Here is a 25,313-nt window from a genome sequence, read left to right on the forward strand (position 1 = left end):
AGAAAAAAGCAAAAGCGGCGAAATTCACATCCCGTGATCTACACGCTAATCCTGATTAGGTTAGAAATCAACAGAGGTGTCCGCGCTAAACCCAACACAGCCGGGGATAACTCGCCCAAAACACGGTCTGTGATTATCAAGCGTGAACATCCAGTCTAAACTTCGTTCCTGCCCTTATTCACGGTGATGGTCACGCGCTGAAAGGTTTTGGCCCACCTCCCCCTGTTCAAACATGGCCTTCCCCTACATCGACACACCACGCACCGAATACGACGGCAACGCGACTTATCTCACAACCGGATTTCGCAGCGCGGGGCGGCATCATTTGTCTGCACTCGATTCTCTTGAAAATTCATTTCAAACGCCGTCCAAGGACAATGATGTGATCAAGGGTTTTGACAAACGCGTCACTCCGCGCGCCGGTGCTGCTTCCAAGTCAACAAGAAGCGCGTTACGGCATCTTCCAGCAGCAGCTCCTGCGAAGGGAGAATTTACCCCGTTAATGAAGAGCGCGACGAAGAACAATCTTTTGAAGAATATGTCTGTGGCGAGAGGAACAGATGGTCCGAAAACCCCGGGATATCAGCGAGAGACCTATCGTAGCAACGCCCAAACGCCCGGCTTGCCTGCTATGGACATGTCTGATATATACGAGGAGGATCGGACAATGGAAGAGGCAACTCCAGTTCCACATGCTGCAAGCAGTAGTGCACAAAGTACACCATTGCCTGGGTATTCAGGACGCAACGGAGGAGCCCTTGGTGACGGAGGGAATAATTTGTCGCTCAAGGACCAAGCCATGGTATGATGAACATCAGAACCAATTGGGTTACACGTAACACCCTGCAGATTAATACTAATGTTCATAGGCCATTGATCAACTGAGCAAAGTCAATTTCAGTTTGAAGCTGAGGATTCACTTCATGGAAGAACAACTGCAAAAGGCTGGTCCGGAATACAATAATGACGCCCTCAAAGAAAACAGGGAGCTCAAAGTTTTGCGACTAACGATGCAACGCGATATTTCCCGATACCGAAAGAGCCTCCAGCAGGCAGAGAAAGATCTCGAGGACTACCAGCTACAGCTGGCAGAGTTAAAGGAGAAATCATGGAGGGAGCAAGCGGACCAGACGGTACAGCGCGAAATGGATATGATGCGCGAAGAGCTTGAATCGCGTGACGTCGAACTCAGAGAAGCGCGCGATGAATTGAGACACATCAAAGATAACCACTCGCAAGAGACCGACAAACTTCGTGACGACATTGAGGATTTAGAAGCAAGCTCTAGAGAAAAAGATCGCCTTCTTGAGGAACGCGAAGAAGAGCTTGAAGATCTGAAACGTAATGCCGAGGAGAATGGCGCAGCTTCAGAGCTCCAGCTTGAGCTGGAGCGTGCGAAGGAGCAGATGCAAGAGCTCCAGGATAGTCTTTCTCAGGCCAAGACTGAGACCCAAGAGTCGGCTGATGCCGTTAGACATGCGATCGAAGAGAAGGATCGTGTCGAGGAGGACTTGAGGGAATTGCAGGATGAAATCTCGAACAAATCCTTCACCACCAAAGGACTCAGCCGGCAAATGGAGGACAGGGTCGAAAAGCTCGAAGAAGAGATACGTGACCTGCAACGAGAGAACGATGCGCTGAGGACAGGATTGGAGAGTAAAACCAACCATGCGACATTCCTCGAAGAGCGTTATCAAACTATTCAACATGGCCTAGAAGATAATGCCCACCACCTGGCTGAGGACCTTGCTGCGGCCAGGCGTGATCGCGATCAAGCTCGACAGGACCTAAAAGCTACTTCTGCCCGACTGCAGGAGGCCTTGGACGAACTCCAGCGTGGAACGGACGAAAAGGAACTTCTTCAAACTCGCCATCAAGCGCTGACCGGTGAATCGGGAGGACTACAAATCGATCTCGACCGTGCACAATCCAGAATCCGCGAACTTCAAAAAGCGGTTCAAGACGCCACATCTCGCGCTCAGGACGAAGGGCACAACATTCGCTGGCAGCACAAGGCGGAAGTTGAACGGCTGCAAGAGGAGATCGAAAACCTTCACCATGAGATTGAAGAGAAGGAAGGCCGATTTGCAGTTGATCAAAGTCGCTGGGAAAGCAGCAAGCGGACTCTACAATCAGAGAAAGTATGGGCAGAAGGCCAAGCGGCAGACTTGAAGCGCACTATCGAAGCGCTTCAGGAAGCTGGTAGCACATACTCTGGAAAGGAGTCTAGGCTACAAGAGGTCATTGATAGCGAGAAGAAGCGCTACACGCAAGAAAAGTCTATGCTGGATCGCCAAATCCAAGACCTCAAAGACGACCTTGACAAGACCAGACGCGACCTTGATGAAAAAAGGGACGAGCTTCTTGCGGCGAAGCAGGACGCTCGGGTATCTAGACGCGAAGAGCAAGCACTTGCAGACAAGGTGCGAGCTCTGGAAGACGAGGTGGTCGTTTTACAATCGAGTCTGGCGGATGAGCAAGAACTTGCTAAGGGTCGGCAAAATGGGTCATCTGACCTGGAACAAAACCTGGAAAAGTCTATTGCCGAGAGACAGAAGCTCCGTGATCAGCTTGCAAATGCTCATGTCGAGATATTTGATCTGAAGGCTTCGGTGCAGGAGATCGAGGCTGAGCGTATCGAGCTCCAAGCTCAACTCGACCGATTCCAGAACGCAGATGACACCACTCGGTTTGACCGCGACAAACTGGAACTGCGCAAGACTGTAACAAGACTTGACAACGAACTCAAAGTATTGCGAGACGCCAAATCATCTCTAGAGGATCAGCTTGTCTCTGAAAGTGAACGATTTGCAGCAGAGGAGGGTCGTCTTTCTGCTGAAATCGATCGCCTTCAGGACAAATTGCTTGCTGGCTCTAGTAACCGAGACCGAGAACTTACCTCTGCCAAGACGAAGGTACAGCGCCTGGAGCGTCGCGCCCAAGAATTGGAAGCTCTTCTTGAGCAGCAGCAGCCCGTGGTGGAGAATGAACAATCTGGTACACATGGGGACCTCTCCTTACTCCGACACAGCCTGGAAGAGGCTAGAAAACGCGAAAAAATTCTCCTCCAGCGCGAATCCAAGCAGAAGTCTTCTGCACAAAGCTACAAGTCACGAGTTGAGGAATTGGAGAAGGATCTTCATGATGCTATGATGGACAAATTCGAGTCACACTCCCCACATAACTCTCCATCAAACAAGCTTCATGAAGAGCTACGCAGTTTACGAAAACAAGTGGCCGAAGCACACCGATCCCTCCAGAAGGTGAACACGAAGAACCGAGAGCTCGAACGTGCCGCGATGAAAGAAGAGGACCAAAAGGACTTCCATGAGCTCCTCAGGTCATCCACACTCGAGGCCGAATCATTAGCTCTGAAGCTTTCCGAACGGGAAGCGCGCCTGAACGATTTGAAGACACATGTGCGCCGGATTCGCGAAGAGCGAGATGTCCACAAGCGCGAGGCTGAAGCAGCAACCAAAACTCTCGATATGTTACAAAGACGCCACGACGAAATCCTCGAGAAAAACTCCCTTTCTAAGTCGACCAACAAGACCAAACATGAGAAAGAGATCCGAGGCCTAGGCAAGGAGATCATCTGGCTTCGCGCTCGCCTGCAGCGCGAGGAAAAGTTCCGCCGTGATCTTGCCTGGAGCAAGGGCTTGATGGAACTTGGTGAACGCGTCCGAGTTGCATGGTTCGTACCCCCATTTCCGTCTAATATTATTTGCAACATAGCTAACAAGTTACCAACAGCAACGATGCCGACCTCCGCATGATTTCCGAGATGGGCGTGCAGGCCCGTGACCGAGCTCCTGTACGCACTCCACGCCATAAATTGAAATCCGCCGTATCCCTTGTGAGAGCCGCTGTTCGCATGCAAAAGATGAGCAGTGACTGGAAGCGGACTAAGAAACTAGGCGAGGGGTTGAAGCGTGCTAAGACAGAGATGCTCAAGCGCCGTGATAGCTCGAACAAGAGCTTGCTTGGCCAGTAGCCCTGGATATCGGTTATATGTTTATGTCATCCGTTGTGATTTTGTCTCCTGTTCTTCCAGCGTCCACCTTCTGCTATGAGAGATTCCCCCGACATGTCTTGCAAGTATACTAGTCTTTTTCGACTTGTTTTATGTTTCTGTGTCTCCATTCACTTTGTATTGGGCGTTTTACGGCTGGCTTTGTGCCGGTTTGTTCGAATCATTTGTGCATAGTGTCATCCCAGCGAGGAATTTGATGGTTCAAGAATGCTTATTCGCTTATGTAGCGTAGCGTCTGGCGATATAGAAATTAGGCCTTGGGTGGCATTGGTTACATCTACAAGCAATGGCGAAAGAACCTAACAAGTTTGTAGTCTTCAAAGCCGTATGTATGCTACTCGCACGCTTTCCTATGACAGAGACACTCGTGGGGATAGACACATGAAATATTTGCTCAGCCAACGCCTCGCCATTGCCAAAATTGAGAAACGCTTCTAAACACCAAACTCTTCGGAGACACCCACCAAAAAACACAGGAATCCGAAATGAAGCAAGCATTGACGTGGACACAGATAAAGCGCATGAGAAAATGGAGACTATGGGCAAGGGCATGGGATATTCAGCTTTCCTCTCTGGACAAGCCAACGAGCCAGGGGTTTATGCTGTGATCGACGGAGGTAGAAAGATTCACGTGTCGGAGGCCATGATGGGAAGAATATCGATCATTAGGAATATACGATCAGGCGCCTTCACTGCCAAATTCTTGTGTCCATTCAGCGTTCCTCGTGAGATCTTCTCCGCTAACTGTCGGTCGAGAGTTCTTGACTGCCTTGATGAAATCCTTCAGAACGAGAGGTGGCTCCAGAAGCTTCTCTGCATCGACGTCGAGCCAAGTCATTTCCATTGCGCCCGGATCCCCTGGTGAGCAAGGCGTGAGTTTCTCTACGCCCTCGTCGAGTACCTGTAACAGAGCCGGTCAATCGCTGTGGATTGTAACGGTTAGAACTGAGTATACATACCTTCTTATAATGTGTTGCTCCTTGAATCTTGCGGATTGGCTGCATCAGTGCATCCTGCACGCAAATACTAATATCGCTACCGGAGTAGCCCTCACTTAGATCGGCCAATTGGCGATAGTCGGTCTGTGTCATATGACACGGCGTCGAGCCCACGGCTAGCATGAACATCTTCATTCGTGCATTGACGTCGGGAAGACTGATGTGTACTCTCCGCTGGAATCGTCGCCGAATAGCAGCATCCAGTTGCCAGGGGATATTGGTTGCGCCCAGAATCAACACGCCCTTCGAGTCCTTGCCGACACCGTCCATCTGTACAAGTAATTCGGTTTTGATACGCCGTGAGGCCTCGGATTCTCCTTCACCACGTGGTCCACATAGCGCATCGACCTCGTCGATGAAGATAATCGCGGGCTTGTTCTCACGAGCCATGTTAAACAACTGCTTCACAAGTCTAGAGGCGAATTAGTACGCAACTCTGAGAGCTTCTGTTGATGAAGACGTTGCCCTACCTTTCACTCTCACCCATCCACTTCGAGACTAGGTCACTACTGCTGACACTGAAGAATGTGCTGTTTGCCTCCGTTGCCACGGCTTTGGCAAGGTAAGATTTTCCCGTACCCGGAGGACCGTAGAGCAGGATACCCTTCCAGGGTTGCCGCTTGCCAGTGAACAGATGAGGGAACTTGATGGGAAGAATGACTGCTTCCTTCAATGCTTCCTTGGCGCTCTCCAGACCAGCAACATCCTCCCACTTCACGTTCGGCTTGTCTGACAGAATAGCTCCTTGGAGCGCCGATCGAAGCTTTTTCGCATCCGCATCTTCGCCGTTGTCGTCATCTTCCTTCCTATACGACCCGGTGTCGTTAGCAGGGATAACATGGGACAATACCTCATTCGCCAACACTGCCTATCACACAGATGGGGTGCTAGAGCGAGGAATCCTTGTCAAAAGAAGTCGAGTACATACCCTCCCTTCCCACTGCCTTGCGCCACCTTTCCATTTGCGCCAACCGCGCTCGGTTTTTTCCGGTCCTCGGCCAAGTGGTTTTTAAGCTTCTCCGCGCGATCCATATACTCGCCGGCCTTTGAGCGGATCATCTCCTTCGATTTCGGGTTCTTCTCCCATTTCAAGGCCAGCATGAACAACTCCAGTGCGGAGTAGTACATCTGATAAGCCTTTTCGTACTCGCCATCGTTGTCATTCTCGATCGCCTTCTTGACCGTATCGATCGCCCGCCCCAGGAAATCCGTATTACTCATGATAGGCAATGCGTGTGCTGGCTAGGGTAGAGGCAGCAAGTTGACCGCGGAGGCAGATGTGGTAAAGCGGGGAGAGGGGAGCAAGGGTTGGGGCAATGGGCCAAGGCTGGGGGGGATAGGCAGAGAGTTGTTAGAAGAGAAAACCTGAAGATTCCTTGGAGTAGAAGAAAAGAGGAAGTACAAAAGAGCCCTAGAACCGAGGGTTGATGGGAATTGGAGGGGAAAGTGAGAGTGGAAGTTGTTTACGGGCGGGATCCATTGATTTTCCCTCCTCCCACTTCACCTCAAGTTCACCATGGACGCCCAGAAACAGCTTCAGGCACGCTCGGAAGAGTTCCAGGCACTGCAGACCGGTATGTCTATATATCAAATTGACCTTGGCAATAGTTGCTGACCTTTCCTGCCCATCCAGAGCTTGAGGTTTTGGTCGATGCCCGCCAGAAACTCGAATCGCAGCAGCAAGAGAACGAAGGCGTGCAGACCGAGTTCGCCCAGCTAGACGATGAATCCAACATTTACAAGCTCGTTGGCCCGGTGTTGCTGAAGCAGGATAAGTCCGAAGCCACTATGGCCGTCAACGGTCGGTTGGAGTTCATTGAGAAGGAGATGTCAGTGCTACCGTCTTGGCCACCGCGACCCAACGGAAATATGTGCTGACTGTGAATCTACAGCAAGCGAATTGAAGGCGAGATCAGTGCGACACAAGAAAAGAGCGAAAAGATGCGCTCAGAGGTAAATCGCCCTCATCCAACTGCAATTCGCGCCCCCCACCATATGCATATTCTAACCCCTCACCCAGCTCATCCAACTCCAAAGCCAGGCTCAACAGCAGGCTGCTGCTGCTTCTGCCTCCGAATAAGGCCAAAAATTCCCACCCGCAGGCGAAGAAGGATATATTCCCCGGAGATGCAATAGGTGGCGTGCGAGCGACGAAGCTGGCGTCGAATGGGACCTACCCTCCAGCGGTTCACCGTGATTTGGTACATATGCTATGCAGCTGTGAACCATATTTTGGAGGTCGGAGAGCTCAAAGAATGCTTGGGCATTGAGGACCAAATCCCAATTGAGTTGGGATAGCCTGGAAATGTATGATCTGTGCAGGTGCCTGACACCAGACCAGGGCATGGATCAGTCTAAAGATATACCCGTGAAATTCTAATACAATACTGTGAAAAGTGATCAATTGGTCTTTGAATTTGGATATTATTTGATAGTGTCAATCATTCTGCCCCGGAATATATCGATATACTTGCACGTCGGCCATGCTTCTGCCTTCGATCTCTTGTTGATGTCTACAGGTCAGAGTGTTCTAAAACCATACTCAAAAAGGTCCATAACAAGGACGCATGAATACAACTAAGAGAGCGGTTTAAGAGCACGCCCAAAGAAGCTAGCGGATGGATGACCTTTGATACTCCAAAAGCAAAGGGAAAAGTGTGTATTGACAAAAATCTATTCATTGATTCATAATGAAACATCTATGTGCGGGAAAGTTTATCTAGGACTTGACGAGCAGGTTGGCACCGGTCATCTCCTCGGGTTGCTCCACGCCCATGGCAGCGAGAACGGTAGGAGCAACATCACCCAAGACACCGCCCTTCTTGAGGCTCCAGCCCTCAGGGGCGTTGGCCATAACGAAGGGAACCTTGTTAAGGGTGTGGGAGGTCTTGGGGGTGCCCTTCTCGTTGAGCATCTCCTCGGCGTTTCTGCGAAATGTGGGTTAATTAACAATTCTCTGGAATGGGAGGTGTTCCTGTTTTGCAAAGACTTACCCGTGATCAGCGGTGATGAACAGAATGTAGTTGTTCTTCTTGCAAGCCTCGTAGATCTCGCCAATGGCCTTGTCAGTGGCAGCAACACCCTGGATGGCGGCCTCGTACACGCCAGTGTGGCCAACCATGTCAGGAGGGGCGAAGTTGTTCATGACAAAGTCGAACTTGTTCTCGCCAAGGCGTTCAGCCATCTTGGCACCGACAGCAGCTGCACTCATCTTTGGGTCAAGATCGTAGGTAGCAACTCGGGGTGAGGGGATCATATCGCGCACTTCGCCGGGGAAATCTTTCTCGATACCACCGTTGAAGAAGAAAGTGACGTGAGCGTACTTTTCAGTCTCAGCAATGTGGCACTGCTGGAGGTTCTTCTTGCCGAGCCATTCGGCCAGCACGTTGCCCATGTGTTGCGGGGGGAAAGCAACGTCGAAAGTGTAGTCAGTCTTGTACTGGGTCATGGTGGTAAGAGAGATGTTCTTGGGGTAGGGGAAGTCAGGACGCGGGGAACGGTCATAGTCGCCCATCAGCTGGGTGATTTCACGGACACGATCCGAGCGGTAGTTGAAGAAGAAGAGAGTATCGTCATCTATACAGGCTCAATTAGTTGTCATAGAATTGCCTTTTGGGTTCGGATCAGACGTACCCTGGACACGGCGCTCCTTGCCGCCAACAATGATGGGCTTTAGGAACTCATCGTTCTCGCCCTTCTCATAGCGCTCCCTGATGGTCTGTACCGGGTCCGAGCTGTCCTCTCCCTCGCCAGTGACTAGACCCTTGAGGCCAATCTCAACACGCTCCCAGCGCTTGTCGCGGTCCATGATGTAGTAGCGGCCCACGACGGTGGCAATCGCGCCAGTGCCAATCTCCTGGGTCTTCTCAAGCAACTGCTGCATGAACTTCTCGGCGCTCTTTGGGTCGGTATCACGTCCATCGGCGAAGAAGTGGATGTAGACCTCGGGAATCTGCATGTCCTTGGCGACCTGGAGCAAGGCGAACAAGTGAGTGATGTTGGAGTGAACACCACCATCAGAGACCAAGCCTAGAAGGTGCAGACGTCCGTTGCCCTCCTTTGCACGGGTGAAAGACTTGACAACGCTGGGCACCTTGCCCATCTCGCCCTTCTTGAGGGTCTGGTCAATGCGAACACTGTCCTGCCAGACGACACGACCAGCACCAATGTTCAGATGACCGACCTCACTGTTGCCCATCAGACCCTCGGGCAGACCGACAGCGAGCGAAGAGGCATCCAACTCGGCGAAGCCCTGAGCGGTCTTGGAGTTGGGCTCAGCGAAGCCGGACATGTATGGGGTATCGGCCGCGGCGATGGCATCTCCCTGGGGTGGGGAGTCGGGGCCTGCAATACCCCAGCCATCAATCACAACTGCAAGGTTTATGTTAGCTAGTATGTCTTTTGAGGACCTGGGTGGCACATACTCAAGGCAACTTTTTGGTCAGCCATAGTGGGGTTTGCTATCGTGATTGGATCACACCTGAAAGTACATAAACATTGATCAATTGCTGAACTGAAAGAAATTTAATAATAACTCGGTTACGCTGCTTACCTTTAGACAGATGTTTAGAGGAGAAGATATCGAACGAAGGGGAATCAGACCACTAGAGCAGAAAAAAGGGCTGCCGGTGAAGGAGGGGCATTGACCCCGACGTCACCGTCACCGGGTGCCAGGAGCGTATTTGCTGAGATAAGCATGTATTGCAGCCGCGGGAGCGGATCTTGGGGTGTTTCTTCCGACTCTTCCCTAAAAACTTACCCCAGCCGGGATCTACTCGTCCTTCAAATATCTTTCCTCGGGATCCTTTTAGTCAACATTCCCGACAATGGCATCTCGATCCCCGCCAGTGGGCACTCCGCTGCTGAAATCCCCTGTTCCCGATACGCCGTTCAAAGACGCGCCAACGCCAGCACCGCAGGCAGTACCTTTCCCTTCACCACAGACCTTCGAGATAATCCCACCATTGCATGGGATTCTTTCTCGCTTGCTCGCCTCCAAAGGCCAGCAAACCGGTTCATCGGATGAACCCGGGGATACAGCAGGGGTATCAGGAGCTTCCCAGACACAGACCCAACAGGCACCCTCAAACATTCCCGATGGTGGACACAATGGCAATACTGCACCCTCACATGCTGTAGCAGAAGTATCAGTTCTCGGTTCAACCGCTCATCCGCCCCTCGATGTGAAAAACCTCCCTACCGAAACCAGCTCTGTCAGAATTCGAATCCAGAAGGCTCGTACAGTGGTCGAAGGGCTACCAGATGTGCATCGGTCTGTTGATGACCAACAAAGAGAAATTGCGGAGCTGGAGGACCGTGTGAAACGCCTGCGCTCTGTCATCTCTGACTTCGGGAGTCGTGCAGGAATGCTACATGAGGACAATACGAGGACCGTGGAAGCATGAAGCCTAAAATCGGGAATTTCAATCTACATTGGGAAAATCTAAGCCGGCCAGGTGCTGCAAGATTTCGGGTTGATTTATTTGGCGTCTATAAGAAGGAAATACCCTGCTGTTTTTAGCGATCATTTCAAACTACAATCTACAAAGTCGCCATCGTTTCATGAGTTGAGGCAAATCCAGCAATTCATAATCTATCTGCTTTTTTTTTCTTCTCTTTTCTCAAAGAATTGTCAAAAGTGAAGTACGGAGTATATTGCAAGCAGTTACATTGTTCTGAACAATTTTGGCTCCTTACAAATTTGATAACCTAAAACCCTAATCCGGCCAGCTGTCTCCGATATCGTTCACTGGCTTAAAGTTCAGCGCCTGAGGCAAACGGAAGATCCCCTCCCCCCACCACTTCCATTTATTTTTTCCTCTCTTCACCTCTCATCCTCCATCTCCATTTTTTTCTGTTTATCTTTGAAGACAGATTACCATACTTCATCATGTCTTACGCTCTTTCTGAGTCCCACCGGGACGTGAGTATCACATCTGCCCTCATTTCTAAGATCATTGACTCATCGATTACAGCAAATGCACAACTCTCTCGTGTCCAGCGACCCAGAGGTTGCTTCCATCATGGTACGTTGAAATTATACACCATTGGCAGCCGCAGTCAATGCATCGTCCCTACCAGAAGATCCAGATGTGCTAATTCTTCTACTTCATACAGGAGAAGGAGATCCAGCGTCAGCGTGAGTCAGTCGTCCTGATTGCCTCCGAGAACTTCACTTCTCGTGCTGTCTTCGATGCCCTCGGTTCGCCCATGTGCAACAAGTACTCCGAGGGTTACCCCGGTGCTCGTTACTACGGTGGCAACCAGCACATCGACGCCATTGAGATCACCTGCCAGCAGCGTGCTCTTAAGGCCTTCAACCTCGACCCCGCCAAGTGGGGCGTCAACGTCCAGTGCCTTTCCGGTAGCCCCGCCAACCTCCAGGTCTACCAGGCTCTCATGCGTCCCCATGACCGCTTGATGGGCTTGGATCTCCCCCCACGGTGGTCACCTGAGCCACGGCTACCAGACCCCCTCCAAGAAGATCTCTGCCGTTTCCACCTACTTCGAGACCTTCCCTTACCGTGTCGACCTTGAGACCGGTATTATCGACTATGACACTCTCGAGCGTAATGCTGAGATGTACCGCCCTAAGTGTCTGGTCGCCGGTACCTCCGCCTACTGCCGTCTGATTGACTACAAGCGCATGCGCGAGATTGCCGACAAGGTTGGCGCCTACCTTATCGTCGACATGGCCCACATCTCTGGCCTGATCGCCGCTGGTGTCATTCCCTCTCCCTTCGAGTACGCTGATGTTGTGACCACCACCACTCACAAGTCTCTCCGTGGTCCCCGTGGTGCTATGATCTTCTTCCGCAAGGGTGTCCGCAGCACCGATAAGAACGGAAAGGAGGTCCTTTACGACCTGGAGAACCCTATCAACTTCTCCGTCTTCCCTGGCCACCAGGGTGGTCCCCACAACCACACCATCACTGCTTTGGCCGTTGCTCTCAAGCAGGTTGACACCCCTGAGTTCAAGCAGTACCAGGAGCAGGTCATCAAGAACGCCAAGGCTCTCGAGGAGGAGTTCAAGGCCCTTGGCCACAAGCTCGTCTCCGACGGCACCGACAGCCACATGGTTCTCGTTGACCTCCGCGCCAAGAGCCTTGATGGTGCTCGTGTTGAGGCTGTTCTGGAGCAGATCAACATTGCCTGCAACAAGAACTCTATTCCCGGTGACAAGTCGGCCCTCACTCCTTGCGGTATCCGCATTGGTGCCCCCGCCATGTCTTCCCGTGGTATGGGTGTGGAGGACTTCAAGCGCATTGCCCGCTACATTGACCAGTCCATCACCCTCTGCAAGAAGATCCAGGGTGAGCTTCCCAAGGAGGCCAACAAGCTCAAGGACTTCAAGGCCAAGGTTGCCGATGACAGCGTTCCTGAGATCCTTGCTCTCCGCAAGGAGATTGCTGAGTGGGCTAGCGCATTCCCTCTTCCCGTCTAAATGAGATATTGAGGGCCGAGTATGAGTTACGGAAAAATAAAGTGGGATTCGAATTAGGATCTTACGAGTTCAACATCATTTCGTATAACAAAAGAAAAATATACATGGGTGCGTTTTTAGGGGTTAATTACCGGACTGCTTTTTCAACCTGACGCGGGTCATTGGGATATGGGAATGCTTTTTTGCATGTGAAACGAGCAATGTTATTTTTGGCGGTTGGGTCTCGCACTTATTCAACAGCGGGCTCACATGAATTTATCTAAGTGGAAAAGTTCAACATTAATTGAGCGTCCTATGTACATTCTACAATCTGTTCTCAACACAAGGATCTATAGAATCCAAGGACTATTTTCTTCTCTGCTTTATCCTTCCTAATATGGCTCGATTAACCAGGCTTCCGTATGTCCACCTGTACTCCGAAGATTCCCGTGAGTTGCCTTCTCTGGTTAGTGTTGCCCAGCCCTGGCCCTATCCTATGTTGTATACTTCGCGCGATGTAGCCGCGGAAGACACGCAAATATTGTAACAGTGCAGCGTGCCGTTATCGGCTTGCTTAGGTTTATGTTTAGGAATCTAGATGGATGGCAGCGAGAGAGCGGACCTCCATTCATGGATGGATGCATGGGATTTGGTAAAATTCCATGCATACATCAACGGAAACATCACTGTGAAGATTCATTGTTTGTGCAAGATACTACTCTAACAATCGCATCATTTTGAACGCATCACGCTACCAGTCCTCCCAGACGCGTGAAAAGCTCAACTTCCATTCGTTCAGCCGCATCTGGTTGCCTGAGAATACTGCCCATTGGATCCTCGCCAAGATCCTCCTCCCATAATGTATCCGGTTCGGGGTTGGCCTTCAGTCTGCGGTACAGGCACATACGCAGGTGCCAACGAAGGAGGTCGGGACTCACACGGTCGGCACCACTTCGAGCAGAGCTCTTAAGACGAGTACCACCAATTCTCTGACCATCATTTCCGAATACAATAATCTTGTATCCAGCCTATGGTCACGCAGTTAGTATATATCGGGAAACTAGCGCATATTGAGGGACTTACATCAGGATCAATCCCGATTAAGAAATCATCAAACAAGGTGTGTATGTCTTCGCGGAGAAGAAGCCCATTCTGCGCGGAAAACAGGCCCGATCCTCCAATTTCGCTACTGGGGCGAGTGTCCGTAATATATTGCCTGTATCCATTTCGCCTCCATTCCTCTATCATGCTCACAGGGAATACATGCGTAGCGCCGAGGCCTCGGAAAGGATGTTCAATGTCGATTGTCCTGGCCTGCCCGGAGATTACACAGCAACCGTCTCTTTGGCAGAGGGTATTCCGAAACGCTGTTTGCTATACAAATAATTAGCCCTTCTCTTTGCTCCTGATCATTTGTGCTTTGACTCTACCAGACGGTCCCGTTCTCTCTGAACCTGGGATTGGGTATCGGGGTCGTGAGTCCTGACGCGGTGTGGTGCAGAGTTGCTTGTCAGATTGACGGTAATGGGGTTCTTGTCTATACGATTGTTAGCTCTGAAAACCCCAGTTATGCATTCGTATCAAAGCGTACCTTGATCCATAACAATGTAGTTGCCAGGATCTACCACAGCCCGGCCGTTATGCCGGAGTGCAGGGCCTGGTGTGCCGTCGCTCTGCAATTTGTAAATTGCCCACTCGTTTTGGTTGGGAAAGATGAATATCGATGAACAGTATCGGAGGAGCATTCCAGGGAGAATGTATCGGTCACGCCTGTCAGTCGGGATAAATAGAGCTACAACAAGGCTGTATTATTTGCCGAACTAGCTGTGAGGCTATCATGTCTTACCGGCAAGGAGAGATCCATTGTCCTGATAGACTCGGAGGTTGAACTGTGGGTGTCTTGGTGCTTGAAGGACACGGGTTGCCATATTGGGATCCCAGAGGAGTGAAAGAGGGAAACAACTGAGAGTGAAAGAGAGAAGTAATTGGGAGGAGGAAGAAGAAGAAGGAAACAAATTGAGACAATTGATAGAGAGCGACTCTACCAAAGCAATACTTCCCGATTAGGTTAGTGTGGCTACATGGTACTAGCCGTAGATCCGGTCCACGTGAGTTACGGATAACTCACAACCTTGGAGACGACTCCTCTCCTTTGTCTCCCTCTTTTGGCTCCTGGTTTTTCTGTTTTTCTGTTTTTTCGTTTCTGTCTCTTGCCCTTTGATTTCCCGTTACTGCACTTCTTCACAGGCTTCTACCGCCCGTCTCTAAATTTAGCACTTCTTGGAGTTCCAGGCCCCATCGATAAGGAAGTATCTTATCGCCCCGGACCCTCACGGAGGGCATATACTTAGACCAATCTGTGACTGAAACCGGAGAGAGTGCAGTGCATCTTGAAGAATTCACCGGTGAATCAAGATAAAACAGGATCTTGCCCGACATGGCGAATACCGCTCAATGCTATTATTGCTTTGAGTCTCTCCTTGCTTCATTCGAGGATCGCGAGCCCACCACTCTAGCAGCTGTAGAGGCCCTATGGGAACAGCACGAGCAAACTAAGAAGTTGTCGAGTCTCGAAGAACAAATTGAAGAGGAAGATACAGATCACCAGCAGTCCGTAAATGAACAGGACGAAGATGACGACAGCAACCAATCGTCCCAGTCGAATAGTCAGCCCAAGAAGCTGCAACTTCCCCGCATCAGCCGTCTGCAGAGCCAATTTTCCGCCTCTTCCAGTGCAGCCACGTCTTCATCGTCCGCATCCAATACCTCTTCCAACTCGCTACAGTCGAGCTCAACCAATATCACCACGCCAAGCGCAGTTTCCGGGACCCCCAGCTGAGATCGCCCGATCAACGATATCCCCTGTTCGTGACATGGAATACCCTGTCACGAAGCGGACACAAGTCTCTACGCGGGTGCATAGGCACATTCGAGGGGCAGGAACTTGCAGCGGGGTTGAAGTCCTACGCTTTGACCTCGTACGTGGTTCCCATTGAATACTCCTCTCTCAATACAACGCTACAACCAACGGTATACTCCTATCTATATATTAGCTAACCCACATGTGATTTTGTTTTAGGGCCTTCGATGACCACCGTTTTGACCCCATTCCCAAGTCCCTTCTGCCCTCGCTATCATGCTCTCTCACCCTTCTTGGGTCGTTCGAGCCGTGTACGAATGCCATGGACTGGTCTCTGGGCACTCACGGACTGCGCATCTCCTTCATTCACCGCGGCCGTCGTTATGGAGCCACTTATCTCCCTGACGTCGCTGCTGAGCAGGGTTGGACCAAAGAAGAGACCGTGGAGAGCTTGATGCGCAAGGCAGGCTGGGATGGTGGTGGTAGTAGTACTGCACGGAGATTGTTACGCGGTGCAGCTGGTGGGAACTCCGGCGCGACCAAGCCCTGGGACCAGGTTTCGGATTTCCGTACTGTCAGATATCAGGGCCTCAAGGCAAGCGCTAGTTATGCGGAGTGGCAGGAATGGCGGCAGTGGGTTCTCTCTCTAGACGATGGGGAAGAGATTCTGGAAGGTGCGGAGTGATTGGCATCTTTCTTTTTTAGATCGCTTTCCTTTTCGTCCCACCTTTCAACGCTTCAAGTGGGACTGATGATTATAATGACTACGAGGCTACTAGTTTTTTTCGTGAGTTTTCAGGTCAGAAATTTTCGGCATGGGCATTAATAAGGAATAGCAATTGTGCGGGCGTTCACGGTCATGATGAGAATTTGATATGGCATCTCAGCTCTACAAAGATAGTGAAGAAGCATTTCAGACTGAGGCTTATCCGAAAATTATTGATTATAGACACTGGCATAATTCATTGTATTTGATAATGGGCGATATGCAGAGACATTGAAAAGGACCCAAGCAAAAAAAAGTCCCAGAGAAGAGCAGCCAGTGACCCTCCCAAATCCGAATGCGGACATGTCAACAGACGAAAAAAACACGGCATAGACAAAAGCCAAGGATACCTATCCATGCATCCTAACGCGGAGTACGGCTCCACAGGCCAGCAACCATCTCCTTGACTCTCCGCTCCTGTGCCCGGATCTGCTCCTCAGTCTGCCCACGCGCATTACCACGACTATCAATCTGCATATGAGCCCCGCCAGCATTGGCCGACGCAGGCGGAGGAGCATTATGCTTCTCCTCGATGATTTCGTCACCATTAACACGCTCAGGCTTGGGGTCGACGCTCAAAACACCGTCCATCATGAAGCCGCCGCCCTCGCGGAGCTTGTTGATAGCCCGCACGGTGTCGATAGCACGGTGCAGCGTGCGGCGCGCGTTGAAGTTTTTCTTGACATTTGGCAGCAGATCTTCGCCCGGGCCCACCTTGCCATTGTCATAGGCCAGGTTGACCCATGGGTGCTGAAGAGCTTCGTGGGCCGTCATCCGTGACTTCGGGTTGACTGTCAGGCAGCTGCTGATGAAGTTGCGCGCTTCCTGAGATACACCACGCCAGTACTCAAGTGGCGTGAAAGAGTAGTCTGCTGCTAGGATTGCTTGCATTTCTTCGAGATTGGAGTCCCGGTCGAAGGGTGTGTATCCACATAGTAGGAAGTAGGTGATCACACCGATGGCCCAGATATCGCTGGAAGGGGACGATTGTTAGTAAAATGCAAACAGTCACAATGAGATGAACTTACACTGGCTTGCCGTGGCCGCTCTTTTTGAAGATCTCTGGTGCCATGTATCCTGGCGTTCCACAGGTTGTGGTCAGGACGTGGAACTGCTCCTCGTCCATGATCCTCGACAATCCAAAATCGGCAATCAATAGATCGGCGTTGTCTTCTGGTGTGCGGAAAAGCAGGTTCTCGGGCTTCAGATCACGGTGCACGATCCCATGGTCATGTAGATAGGCCACAGCCGAGAGCACTGCGCGGATAAGGTCTGCAGCGTCCGACTCGTAATAGCTGCCTTTGCGACAGATGCGATCGAATAGTTCTCCACCCAGCGCGAGATCGGTGACAAGATATACTAGGCAGCATCACTTGTCAGTGGGGGCGTGATCGGAGCGATCATTCAGGAGCGAAACACACAGTTGTTCATAGTCTCAAAATAGTCAACCAGGGTGAGGATGTTCTGGTGGCCCAGCGACACCTTCTTCAATACCGCGATCTCATTCCGGACCTGTATATTTCGGAAGACGTCAGTCATGCTCTTGTTCCCGCAGTCGTCTCCCGGCACACACCATATGCTCCCGCCCGGACATGAGACGCTTGTTAATGACCTTCGCCGCATAATAGCGACCGGTATCGATGTGCACACATTCCTTCACAACAGAGTACGAACCAGCGCCCAGTGTCTTCCCGGTCTTGTATCGGCACGGTTGGACCTTCGGCTTCTGGCTCGGGGGTTGTGCCGCCATTGCGAATAGAACCAAGTGCGGGAGGCGCGATGCGGATTGTGGGGGGGGATAGGAAAGTCGTGCGACGTAAAGCGCGAGCGAAGGAGAGCGCGGTGCTGGAGGGGTTCGACTCGAGGGTGCGGTAAATATACGCCTGCCTTATGTACCTGCGCAATCCAAAAAGTCAGCCTTGGAAAGTGGAGCAGGGGTCTAGCGCGAATACCCAAGGTGAGACTGCGCAGAGAATACTCACAGTTGGGCGACAAGGGCCGATTATACCTGGGCTTATGGTATTCCCAACGGGGTTTATCGTGATGTTGTCCGAGGCACTGCGGGGGTTTGAAGTCGAAGATCCTGGGGAATCGTTGGCGGGGCTATGGAAGGGCTGAAACCTCAGATGAAACTATTAAACAATTACGGCGTTGGCAGCTGAAATAGAAAATTTAGAGAAAATAGGAAGTCGAATTAAAGGCCGAGATTTTTTTAAAAAAAAGATCAACGGCGCCATTATTGGAGAGGCATTTCTGCCCAGTTGGCTATTTACATTTCGCCGACTCAACGCCAGCCCAATGCAAAAAAACAAAGAAAAACAGGGGATATTCAAAGAAAAACCAAAGGAAAAATAGTACGTTCAAAATCGCTCCAGCACTTCCTCGACAATGTGTTCCAATAGTTGTAGCTTGTGGAATTTGGCCACGCTTTCCAACACCTGTAGTTTCTTCTCGATCTCCTTTCGATCGACTGTCGCAGTCCATGCACCACTGCAAGAACAGTGCTCCATGAAATCACTGACCTTAAGAGCACTGCACTTCGAGCACTTGATGTCCTGTGTCTGCCATTCGACAACAAAGCCATGGACTTGACCAATGAGGAATTCTTCCGTAGCCAATCGGTCGTACTCGGCGTGACAGAAGGGGCATCGCCAGGGCTGCGTAGATTTGCTGGCTTCTGAGCTGGCATCAGGCAGCACATCTTCGTCGCGACAGAGATCGAGATCTCGAATGAGACAGCAAGAGTTGCAGGACATTTCTGGGAGCTTCAAGCTAGCACTAGGGTTCTCGAATCGGCCCTCCTTGCTGAATTCTCGGACCTCGAAAAGGGCAAGCAGCTCGCGTCGCAGCAACCGAGATTCCAGGGTTGTTGTCTTAGACAGACTCAGAACCTGCATCAGCAGTTTCGTCAACTCTAAAGATGGGTTGCGGTTGTCCTTGGGACCGACTAGGACTCCTGGCAAAACCGGGAAGGCATAGTCGGATGCAAGCTCAGGATGAAGCATCTCGTCACGTTGTCTGCGGATCAACCCCGAGATTTGCTTCTTCAATGGCTTCGAGAATCGATCCGAGAGAATAGCAGTGATCTCGTCATCGTCTCCTTCGTTGGTCCGTCCAATGGGAATCTGTGTTGGCCGAGGCGTTGAAGACAGATCCCCGTCTTGGAGTTCCGGCCGTTTCAAGCTGTGCATCAGCTCGATGTACTCGACGATCCAGTCATGGAAGATAGTCTGCATGGGCATTGGCAGGAACCGGCTGAGCTGCCAGTGCATCGCTGTTTCGAGATCCTGTTCGTCGGCCTCGGTGACCTCTCGGCAGCCCTTGCCTCCGTAGTTGTATTCATCATACCAAACGAGATAGTCCCAGTACTCCTTGATCTCTAGATCGATAAAATGGAATGAAGGGTTGGCGCGGATTGACTTGAGGACATACTGACTGTAGGCGTAGGCATTGCCAACCTCAGTCTTAGTCGTTTGGAGAAGGAGGCGTGTGGAGCTGGCAAAGATGACATGCGAGCCAACACGTCTGAACTCTGCCATCAATCTCTGGAATGACTTCCGTGACATTAATCGTACATAGTTGTGCAGAGATCGATCATAGAGACAGGACACAGGGCTTTCCACCCATCGGATCAGATGTTGGACCATGATATCGGCCATGTTGTTTCCTGCACAGGCCTCTGTCCACCAGTGTTTTACCATCTCTCGGAGGACAACAACACCGGCAGAGGCAAATGCCTTCTCTGAATAGAAAACCCCAGTGTCTTCACCGTCCCCGGAAGGAGCCAGTAGCGTATCACTGCCGTCCATTTCATTGATGATAGAAGATGTCAGAATTGTGTTGATCGACAGATTCCGAACCTCGAGTTCAATGCACACTGTGGAGTAAGCACCTGGTACATTGACAGACGGCATGTTGACCTTGTCCAAGGCACCTAGGATGTCATCCCTTTCATAGCCCGCGTGGTCAGGACGTGGCCCTGATGACCACCAGAGCACAACATTGTTTTGTTGAAGTCGTCTGGCGTACGAGACATCGATGAGGTACCGGGGATCTTCACTTTCCAGGTTGCAAAGCGGAACATCACCGAACCGAGCGAGCATGGTCAAGTGCTGAATCCACGAGGACAAGTATAGATAGCGCGTGACAAGACGTCTCGCAACGAACGCTTGCCAGCCCAGTGGGGGAAGTTCCATGTCCGATGCTTCGGGCTTCACGGACAATACTGGATACTCCTTCAAGATCGGTATGTCGTGACATAGGCGGTCTTTTTGTTGGGATTGAATGACAAGTACGGCAGGCTGACTCTCATCATTTCGAATTTTTCTGATCAGATCACCAACCTCAAGGTGAGCCTTCCTTCGTGTCATCACCTGGGTAGTTTTGAAATGAATCTTGTCCTGGTAGTCGAACGCATGCTGCGACTCATCACCCGATGCGGCTTGCGTCTTACGGGTGAGAAGCTCAGTGTAGATTTTATCGACGTTGGGGAGACCCTGGACATCTCTTGTGCGGTTGAGAACGATAATGTGTGCCTCGTTCTTGGATGTTGAGAATATTGCGAAGATTTGTCGATCTCCAGAGACAATGTGATATAGGTAGTGGAACACCAATGACGAATCCATCAGATAGGGCTGATCAGAGGATGTGTGAAGTAATGTCGAAAGGTCGAAGCCCTTGTCCAAGCCGTCACCTAGGACACCACGTTGCTGTTCATCAAAGGTACAATGGCTTCCTAGCTTGAGCACTGCTCGAGTGCTTAACGGGATGTTTCCCTCGTAAACGCCCTCAACGCTAGGGTGCTGGAAGAGAATATCCATTTTGTCGGCTTCTTCTAGATATTTCTCTTCTGACAAAGATAGCTTGAACAAGTAAACCGAGGGATGTCCGTTAGGTAGGGTGTGGTTGACCTTCTCGACTTCACAATCTGGCACGTCAATGTCCGGCAAAGAATCCCGCTTCAAGTTCAGGAAAAATTGCCGCTGGACTCTAACGCTGAGAGCATGGATCTTTTGGTCAATCAGTACGAAAGCTCGCACAACTCCAGGAACGCCCGTATCGCAAAGCTGCAAGACCTGCCATGTGCTGATGTACAGCATTTGAGCTTGATTGCGGAAGAAGTTGCTCAAGGAATCTGAGGCGACGTTGGTTCGTTCGCCAAACAACTGACGACGGCGAATCCGTGCTTGCTTTTGTATCTTCCATTTTTGCTTCTGATACTTGAGGAATCCCTCGTAGTTTTCCGACATCGATGGCATAACTGCTGGCAGGCTAGCGAAGGGGTCAAGAGCTGTCTTCGGAGCATTTTCTGGATGCTTTCTCTTCTGTGCGACCTTGTTGTTGGGCGATTTCGTTTTTTGAGTCGAGCCTGCAATTGCTTCATCTAGATCTCCAGCGTGCTGAACCCGATGATCTAGGATATTGGCGTTTGTTGAGGAAAGTGGCGTCTTCTCAGACTTGGTGAATAGGTCGGTCATCTTCTTTTGCTTGAACCTGTCATCCTTTGTGTTGATCCGACGTTGCAACCAATCGGGGTGGGCAACCCGGGGCACTGGGTTTCGAAGCTTCTGAAGTGCAGCTGGAATGGTAATCAACTTCTGGATCACGGAGCCCAAACGCTCTAGGTAATAGTCCCAATCAATCACAGTTCGAGGGTCCATATCGCCAGGATCCTCTTTTAGCCATTTGCGCAAGAAGAATCGCTTGATGTTATCTTCGGCTGAAAATATAGCCACAGGAATAGCTCTTTCAGTGACAGGCGTATTCCGTGGACGTGATGAGATGATGTATTTGCAGTTGAGGCCTTTGTCCTTGATCATCTGTTCACCCAGGAACTCTGCCAGGCGTTTCGCCGTCGTGATGGATGTGGATTTTTGGGAGCCGTACTCTTCCAGGGTTTTGGACATGCTTCGATTTTCAGAAATGAGATCGATCAGCTCTTCGTCGGCCAATGTCGTTCCATGTTCGTATAGGACGTCTAACCACCGGTCCGCAACTCGGGCCACGGAGGCGTAGGTCTCGGCAAGATTAGAGCCCTCTAGGAAGAATTTGAAGAGTTGCGTCTGGAAGATCTTAATCAACTTCAGCTCTCCTCTTCGCTTAACTTCGAATCCCTTGAGTTCAGCTAAAGAACCATCATGGTTGAAGACTGCATATCGTTTCTTCAGGTTCTTGTCTTCCTCCTTCGACGTCGGCAAAATCATTGCCCGGTATGGCCCATCCACTTCGAAGAAGATGGAGTTTTCGCTGTGAGTCTCGTACTTGAAAGTTTTCGGATCGACAAGCGCCTGGTACTGGTGGTTGGTGTATCTTGCATGCACGAGATGATTGAGCATGACACAGGGGTATGAGATACCCAGTTTCTTCCCGTTTTTCAGTGTGAAGGAGAAGTTATCGGGGAATCCTCCAGGAAGCATACACCAGATACCGTCGGTATCCAACTCCAGAGGACGACCGATGCGTTCGACAAGCTCTCTCGCCATCTGAATGATGTGAGCGCCTGTCAGACAAGTGACACCGGCCATTTCCATGGAATACCACCGAGAGCCCTTTCGCATTACATATCCGTAGAAACTGTTGAGAATGACCTTGTGTGCAAGCTGAAGAGAATCGAACAGGATAATCATCTTCTTCGCCTCATCGATCTCAGCGGCTGAACCGCCCGACGACTGTAAACCATCGGCTTTGTTCTTCCAGGATTTTTGCTTGCCCTTGAAGTCGTATCGTCGATCACGGAAGGCCCTGACAGTGTCGACATAGAACGGGTTTTCTCTTTGGCAAATGATAGCCTCCCGCTCCATCGTCTTGCTGTCGTGAATCTTGTGGTAAATCTTCTTGCTGTAATCCTGCAGCCGTTTCTTGACCACTGCAGCTTGCTCTTCGGTGCTCAATTCATTGAAGGACCTCATTGGGGACTTTGGGTGCCGGCCTGGGAAACGTTCATTGGCTGTGGCACGTCGGATCATGTTGTATTCATCACGTTTGGCAGGCAAGAATTCACCACGCCATGCCCAAGGCATGCGTCTGTCACAGGTCTTTCCGGGTCGGTTAAAGTCGCAGGCGGCACAATTCGACTCATCAATCAACGAGTCTGGTTGTAATCGGTTGGTGATCATGATGTTGGGATACATGGAGGCGACATCCAAATGGTAGATAAAAGGCACTTCGTTCCGGACTGGATTGTTCTTGAGATCGAGCAAACGCTCCACAATTTGTGCCTTGACCTCATCATAGTTCACAACATCATCCATGGACTTCTTCTCTTCAACCTCGATACTGAACTTGAGGGCGTGATCGAGGTCCTTGAGAAGCTCATCAATCGCAGTGGGATCAACGGTAAAATGCGTAGGGATATCACTTCGGAAGACACCAGCTTCAATACTTTCAACGTGGCCGCCGACGTAGGTCTCTGACTCAAGGAGATGGCCTTCGTAGAAAGCCTCTGGGGGATTCTTGTGCTTGTTGGGCAAGACAATCTCATGCTGGTAGGCTTGAACCATGAGAAGCATCTCACACAAAGTTCCAGTACCCTTCCGCAATGTTTCGTCGGGGTTAAGGGGAATGATCGTGCAGAGCGAGAAGATGAAGGGGTGGACATATTTCATGTACAGGTAATAGGTTGCAACTGCATCGGACACCGAGTATTCAGCGAGGGTCTGTGGCCTTTCACTCGCATACGGTGTCATAAGCTCTGGGTCGAGTTCATCTGGGTCGTAACCAAGCTTTGCAACAGTCACGGCTTTCAAACCACGACTTCCTTGAGGAAGGTAACTGTCACGGTTGACCCAGGCGAAACAATCCATATGCACACAGTTGTCGGCTTGGTAGATATCCTCGCTGTTTTTCCGAAAGCCGATCTCCATGTACATGTCAAGTCCAAGAATACTGGCTCTGGTCTCCACAAACGGCCAATCGAAGAAGTCACCGTTGTATGTCGCAATAACAGTAGGCTTGGAAATCTTGATATGCTCGAAAAATCGCTCGAGGACCCCTCTTTCATTGGGTTCATTGAAGATAATGAAAGGTCCATTGTACTCTGGTTTGGGAGTGTACTCGAAGTCGTGAATGTCCTCAGATACAATCTCTCTGTTGGTAATTAGGAACCCTTGCCCATCAATCATGTATGAAATCATCATAATCTGATCCGTCGCAGCGTCTGGAAACTTCAGCGGTAACTTCGTACACTCGATATCAAAAGCGAGGACGACAGGATCGGCACGCTGAAGCCGATCTTCCAGACAAGTCAGCGATATCACGCCATGATCTGCCTCTACATTGTACCACTTTCCAATCCGAATGTCTGCGAGGCGTCAGCTCTAAAGCCTCCCTAGGGGACACAGAAAATACAAACCTTTATCAATGCAGACCCGGACATGGTATGGCACGTCGTATTCTCGAATATCAACAATAAAATCACTCGCTTGTAGGTTGCCATTAGGTCGTTGCTCATTAATTATTTCGTCGTCAAAAAGGTCGATACCAGCAGTCGCACTATGAGGACCGTGAATTAGCCCAATGTTCAGATCGAATCATGTAATGTAGAACAAACCTGGTCATCTCAACATATGCGTCCATCGCACTCTCGTTCTTCTTGTTCTTCTCTGCGAGAGGGAGGAGGGTCCTCCTAACCTCTAAAAGATTGCTCACGTTGGCGAAACTGAGCTTAATGTAGGTCTTCCGGTAGCCAAGAAGGTGATTTGGGAGTTTGAGATCTTCTTTCTCAAGTCGTTTGAATTTTTTGATCATCCCTTCAAAGGTTCGGCGACACCACTCTTCTACCTCCATCTCGTAGCCTTTTTTGACCGCAATCAAGAAGTAAGGGTCGTATTCCACGGTGGCTTTGAAACTTCCTCCGTCGTCCTGCAGGAAGTAAAAATCCACGCCTGCACGGCCTCCAGGCACGTCCGAGTCCTCAATCGATGTGCTGTGCATGTTGACCAGCCAACCGACCCTTGTCTCGCCAGACTCGAATCGTGGGAACCCGAGAGTCTCATCGATACTGTTGGCCAACCGAATGGCCTCGAATTTCTCATCTTGGGATGTTGCCTCGGTCGAACGTAAGGAGTTGAATTGTACCGTTTTGGAGCGTCGAGGATCTGAGGATGCAGCACCAGATCGGAATTTGTTTCCATATTTGCTGGGCTTTCGTGAAGGCATTACGACGCTTCGCCCAGCTAGGCTTGTTGAAGTACCTCTTTCAAAGGGCGGAACCAGAGTGGAACATGAAACGCGCA

At 50.6% G+C, this 25,313-nt stretch overlaps 11 protein-coding genes across 11 annotated transcripts; 5 read left to right on the forward strand and 6 right to left on the reverse strand.

The window, feature by feature from the left end:
- Nucleotides 1-232: 232 nt before the first annotated feature.
- Nucleotides 233-3,994, forward strand: N7489_006891 (putative spindle-pole body protein (Pcp1); the record flags this gene model as incomplete). The annotated part of the gene is made up of 3 exons (XM_056712641.1): nt 233-802; nt 870-3,694; nt 3,754-3,994. The coding sequence occupies 3 exons, from the start codon at nt 233-235 to the stop codon at nt 3,992-3,994; spliced, it is 3,636 nt and encodes a 1,211-aa protein (XP_056566356.1).
- Nucleotides 3,995-4,712: 718 nt separating this feature from the next.
- Nucleotides 4,713-6,272, reverse strand: N7489_006892 (AAA family ATPase VPS4; the record flags this gene model as incomplete). The annotated part of the gene is made up of 4 exons (XM_056712642.1): nt 5,960-6,272; nt 5,502-5,837; nt 4,993-5,443; nt 4,713-4,934 (listed from the first exon to the last, which is right to left on the reverse strand). Exons 1-4 carry the CDS (start codon nt 6,250-6,252, stop codon nt 4,713-4,715), a joined length of 1,302 nt encoding a protein of 433 aa, XP_056566357.1. The 5' UTR covers nt 6,253-6,272.
- A 275-nt stretch (nt 6,273-6,547) lies between these two features.
- Nucleotides 6,548-7,111, forward strand: N7489_006893 (tubulin-binding prefolding complex subunit YKE2; the record flags this gene model as incomplete). Its single annotated transcript, XM_056712643.1, has 4 exons — nt 6,548-6,605; nt 6,665-6,860; nt 6,924-6,984; nt 7,052-7,111. The coding sequence occupies 4 exons, from the start codon at nt 6,548-6,550 to the stop codon at nt 7,109-7,111; spliced, it is 375 nt and encodes a 124-aa protein (XP_056566358.1).
- Nucleotides 7,112-7,750: 639 nt separating this feature from the next.
- Nucleotides 7,751-9,480, reverse strand: N7489_006894 (phosphoglycerate mutase, 2,3-bisphosphoglycerate-independent; the record flags this gene model as incomplete). Its single annotated transcript, XM_056712644.1, has 4 exons — nt 7,751-7,958; nt 8,025-8,607; nt 8,665-9,402; nt 9,456-9,480. The coding sequence occupies 4 exons, from the start codon at nt 9,478-9,480 to the stop codon at nt 7,751-7,753; spliced, it is 1,554 nt and encodes a 517-aa protein (XP_056566359.1).
- An 11-nt stretch (nt 9,481-9,491) lies between these two features.
- On the reverse strand, nt 9,492-9,729 carry N7489_006895 (Alkaline phosphatase-like alpha/beta/alpha; the record flags this gene model as incomplete). The annotated part of the gene is made up of 2 exons (XM_056712645.1): nt 9,492-9,635; nt 9,679-9,729. 2 exons carry the CDS (start codon nt 9,727-9,729, stop codon nt 9,492-9,494), a joined length of 195 nt encoding a protein of 64 aa, XP_056566360.1.
- Nucleotides 9,730-9,857: 128 nt separating this feature from the next.
- Nucleotides 9,858-10,436, forward strand: N7489_006896 (mediator of RNA polymerase II transcription subunit 9; the record flags this gene model as incomplete). The annotated part of the gene is made up of 1 exon (XM_056712646.1): nt 9,858-10,436. The coding sequence occupies one exon, from the start codon at nt 9,858-9,860 to the stop codon at nt 10,434-10,436; it is 579 nt and encodes a 192-aa protein (XP_056566361.1).
- Nucleotides 10,437-10,921: 485 nt separating this feature from the next.
- N7489_006897 (glycine hydroxymethyltransferase SHM2) lies at nt 10,922-12,475 on the forward strand (the record flags this gene model as incomplete). Its single annotated transcript, XM_056712647.1, is given in 4 exon segments — nt 10,922-10,954; nt 11,007-11,057; nt 11,149-11,474; nt 11,488-12,475. 4 exon segments carry the CDS (start codon nt 10,922-10,924, stop codon nt 12,473-12,475), a joined length of 1,398 nt encoding a protein of 465 aa, XP_056566362.1.
- A 725-nt stretch (nt 12,476-13,200) lies between these two features.
- N7489_006898 (HNH endonuclease signature motif containing protein) lies at nt 13,201-14,382 on the reverse strand (the record flags this gene model as incomplete). The annotated part of the gene is made up of 5 exons (XM_056712648.1): nt 13,201-13,482; nt 13,538-13,828; nt 13,885-13,991; nt 14,046-14,246; nt 14,301-14,382. 5 exons carry the CDS (start codon nt 14,380-14,382, stop codon nt 13,201-13,203), a joined length of 963 nt encoding a protein of 320 aa, XP_056566363.1.
- A 509-nt stretch (nt 14,383-14,891) lies between these two features.
- N7489_006899 (AMMECR1 domain-containing protein) lies at nt 14,892-15,999 on the forward strand (the record flags this gene model as incomplete). The annotated part of the gene is made up of 3 exons (XM_056712649.1): nt 14,892-15,186; nt 15,240-15,432; nt 15,534-15,999. The coding sequence occupies 3 exons, from the start codon at nt 14,892-14,894 to the stop codon at nt 15,997-15,999; spliced, it is 954 nt and encodes a 317-aa protein (XP_056566364.1).
- Nucleotides 16,000-16,443: 444 nt separating this feature from the next.
- N7489_006900 (serine/threonine-protein kinase) lies at nt 16,444-17,830 on the reverse strand (the record flags this gene model as incomplete). Its single annotated transcript, XM_056712650.1, has 4 exons — nt 16,444-17,053; nt 17,109-17,439; nt 17,502-17,592; nt 17,654-17,830. 4 exons carry the CDS (start codon nt 17,828-17,830, stop codon nt 16,444-16,446), a joined length of 1,209 nt encoding a protein of 402 aa, XP_056566365.1.
- A 610-nt stretch (nt 17,831-18,440) lies between these two features.
- On the reverse strand, nt 18,441-25,236 carry N7489_006901 (DNA polymerase epsilon catalytic subunit POL2; the record flags this gene model as incomplete). The annotated part of the gene is made up of 3 exons (XM_056712651.1): nt 18,441-24,379; nt 24,431-24,570; nt 24,629-25,236. 3 exons carry the CDS (start codon nt 25,234-25,236, stop codon nt 18,441-18,443), a joined length of 6,687 nt encoding a protein of 2,228 aa, XP_056566366.1.
- Between the last annotated feature and the right edge of the window lie 77 nt (nt 25,237-25,313).

This window comes from Penicillium chrysogenum, assembly GCF_028827035.1.
Source record: "Penicillium chrysogenum strain IBT 35668 chromosome Unknown utg000004l_segment0_segment0, whole genome shotgun sequence".
Lineage (NCBI taxonomy): Eukaryota > Fungi > Ascomycota > Eurotiomycetes > Eurotiales > Aspergillaceae > Penicillium > Penicillium chrysogenum.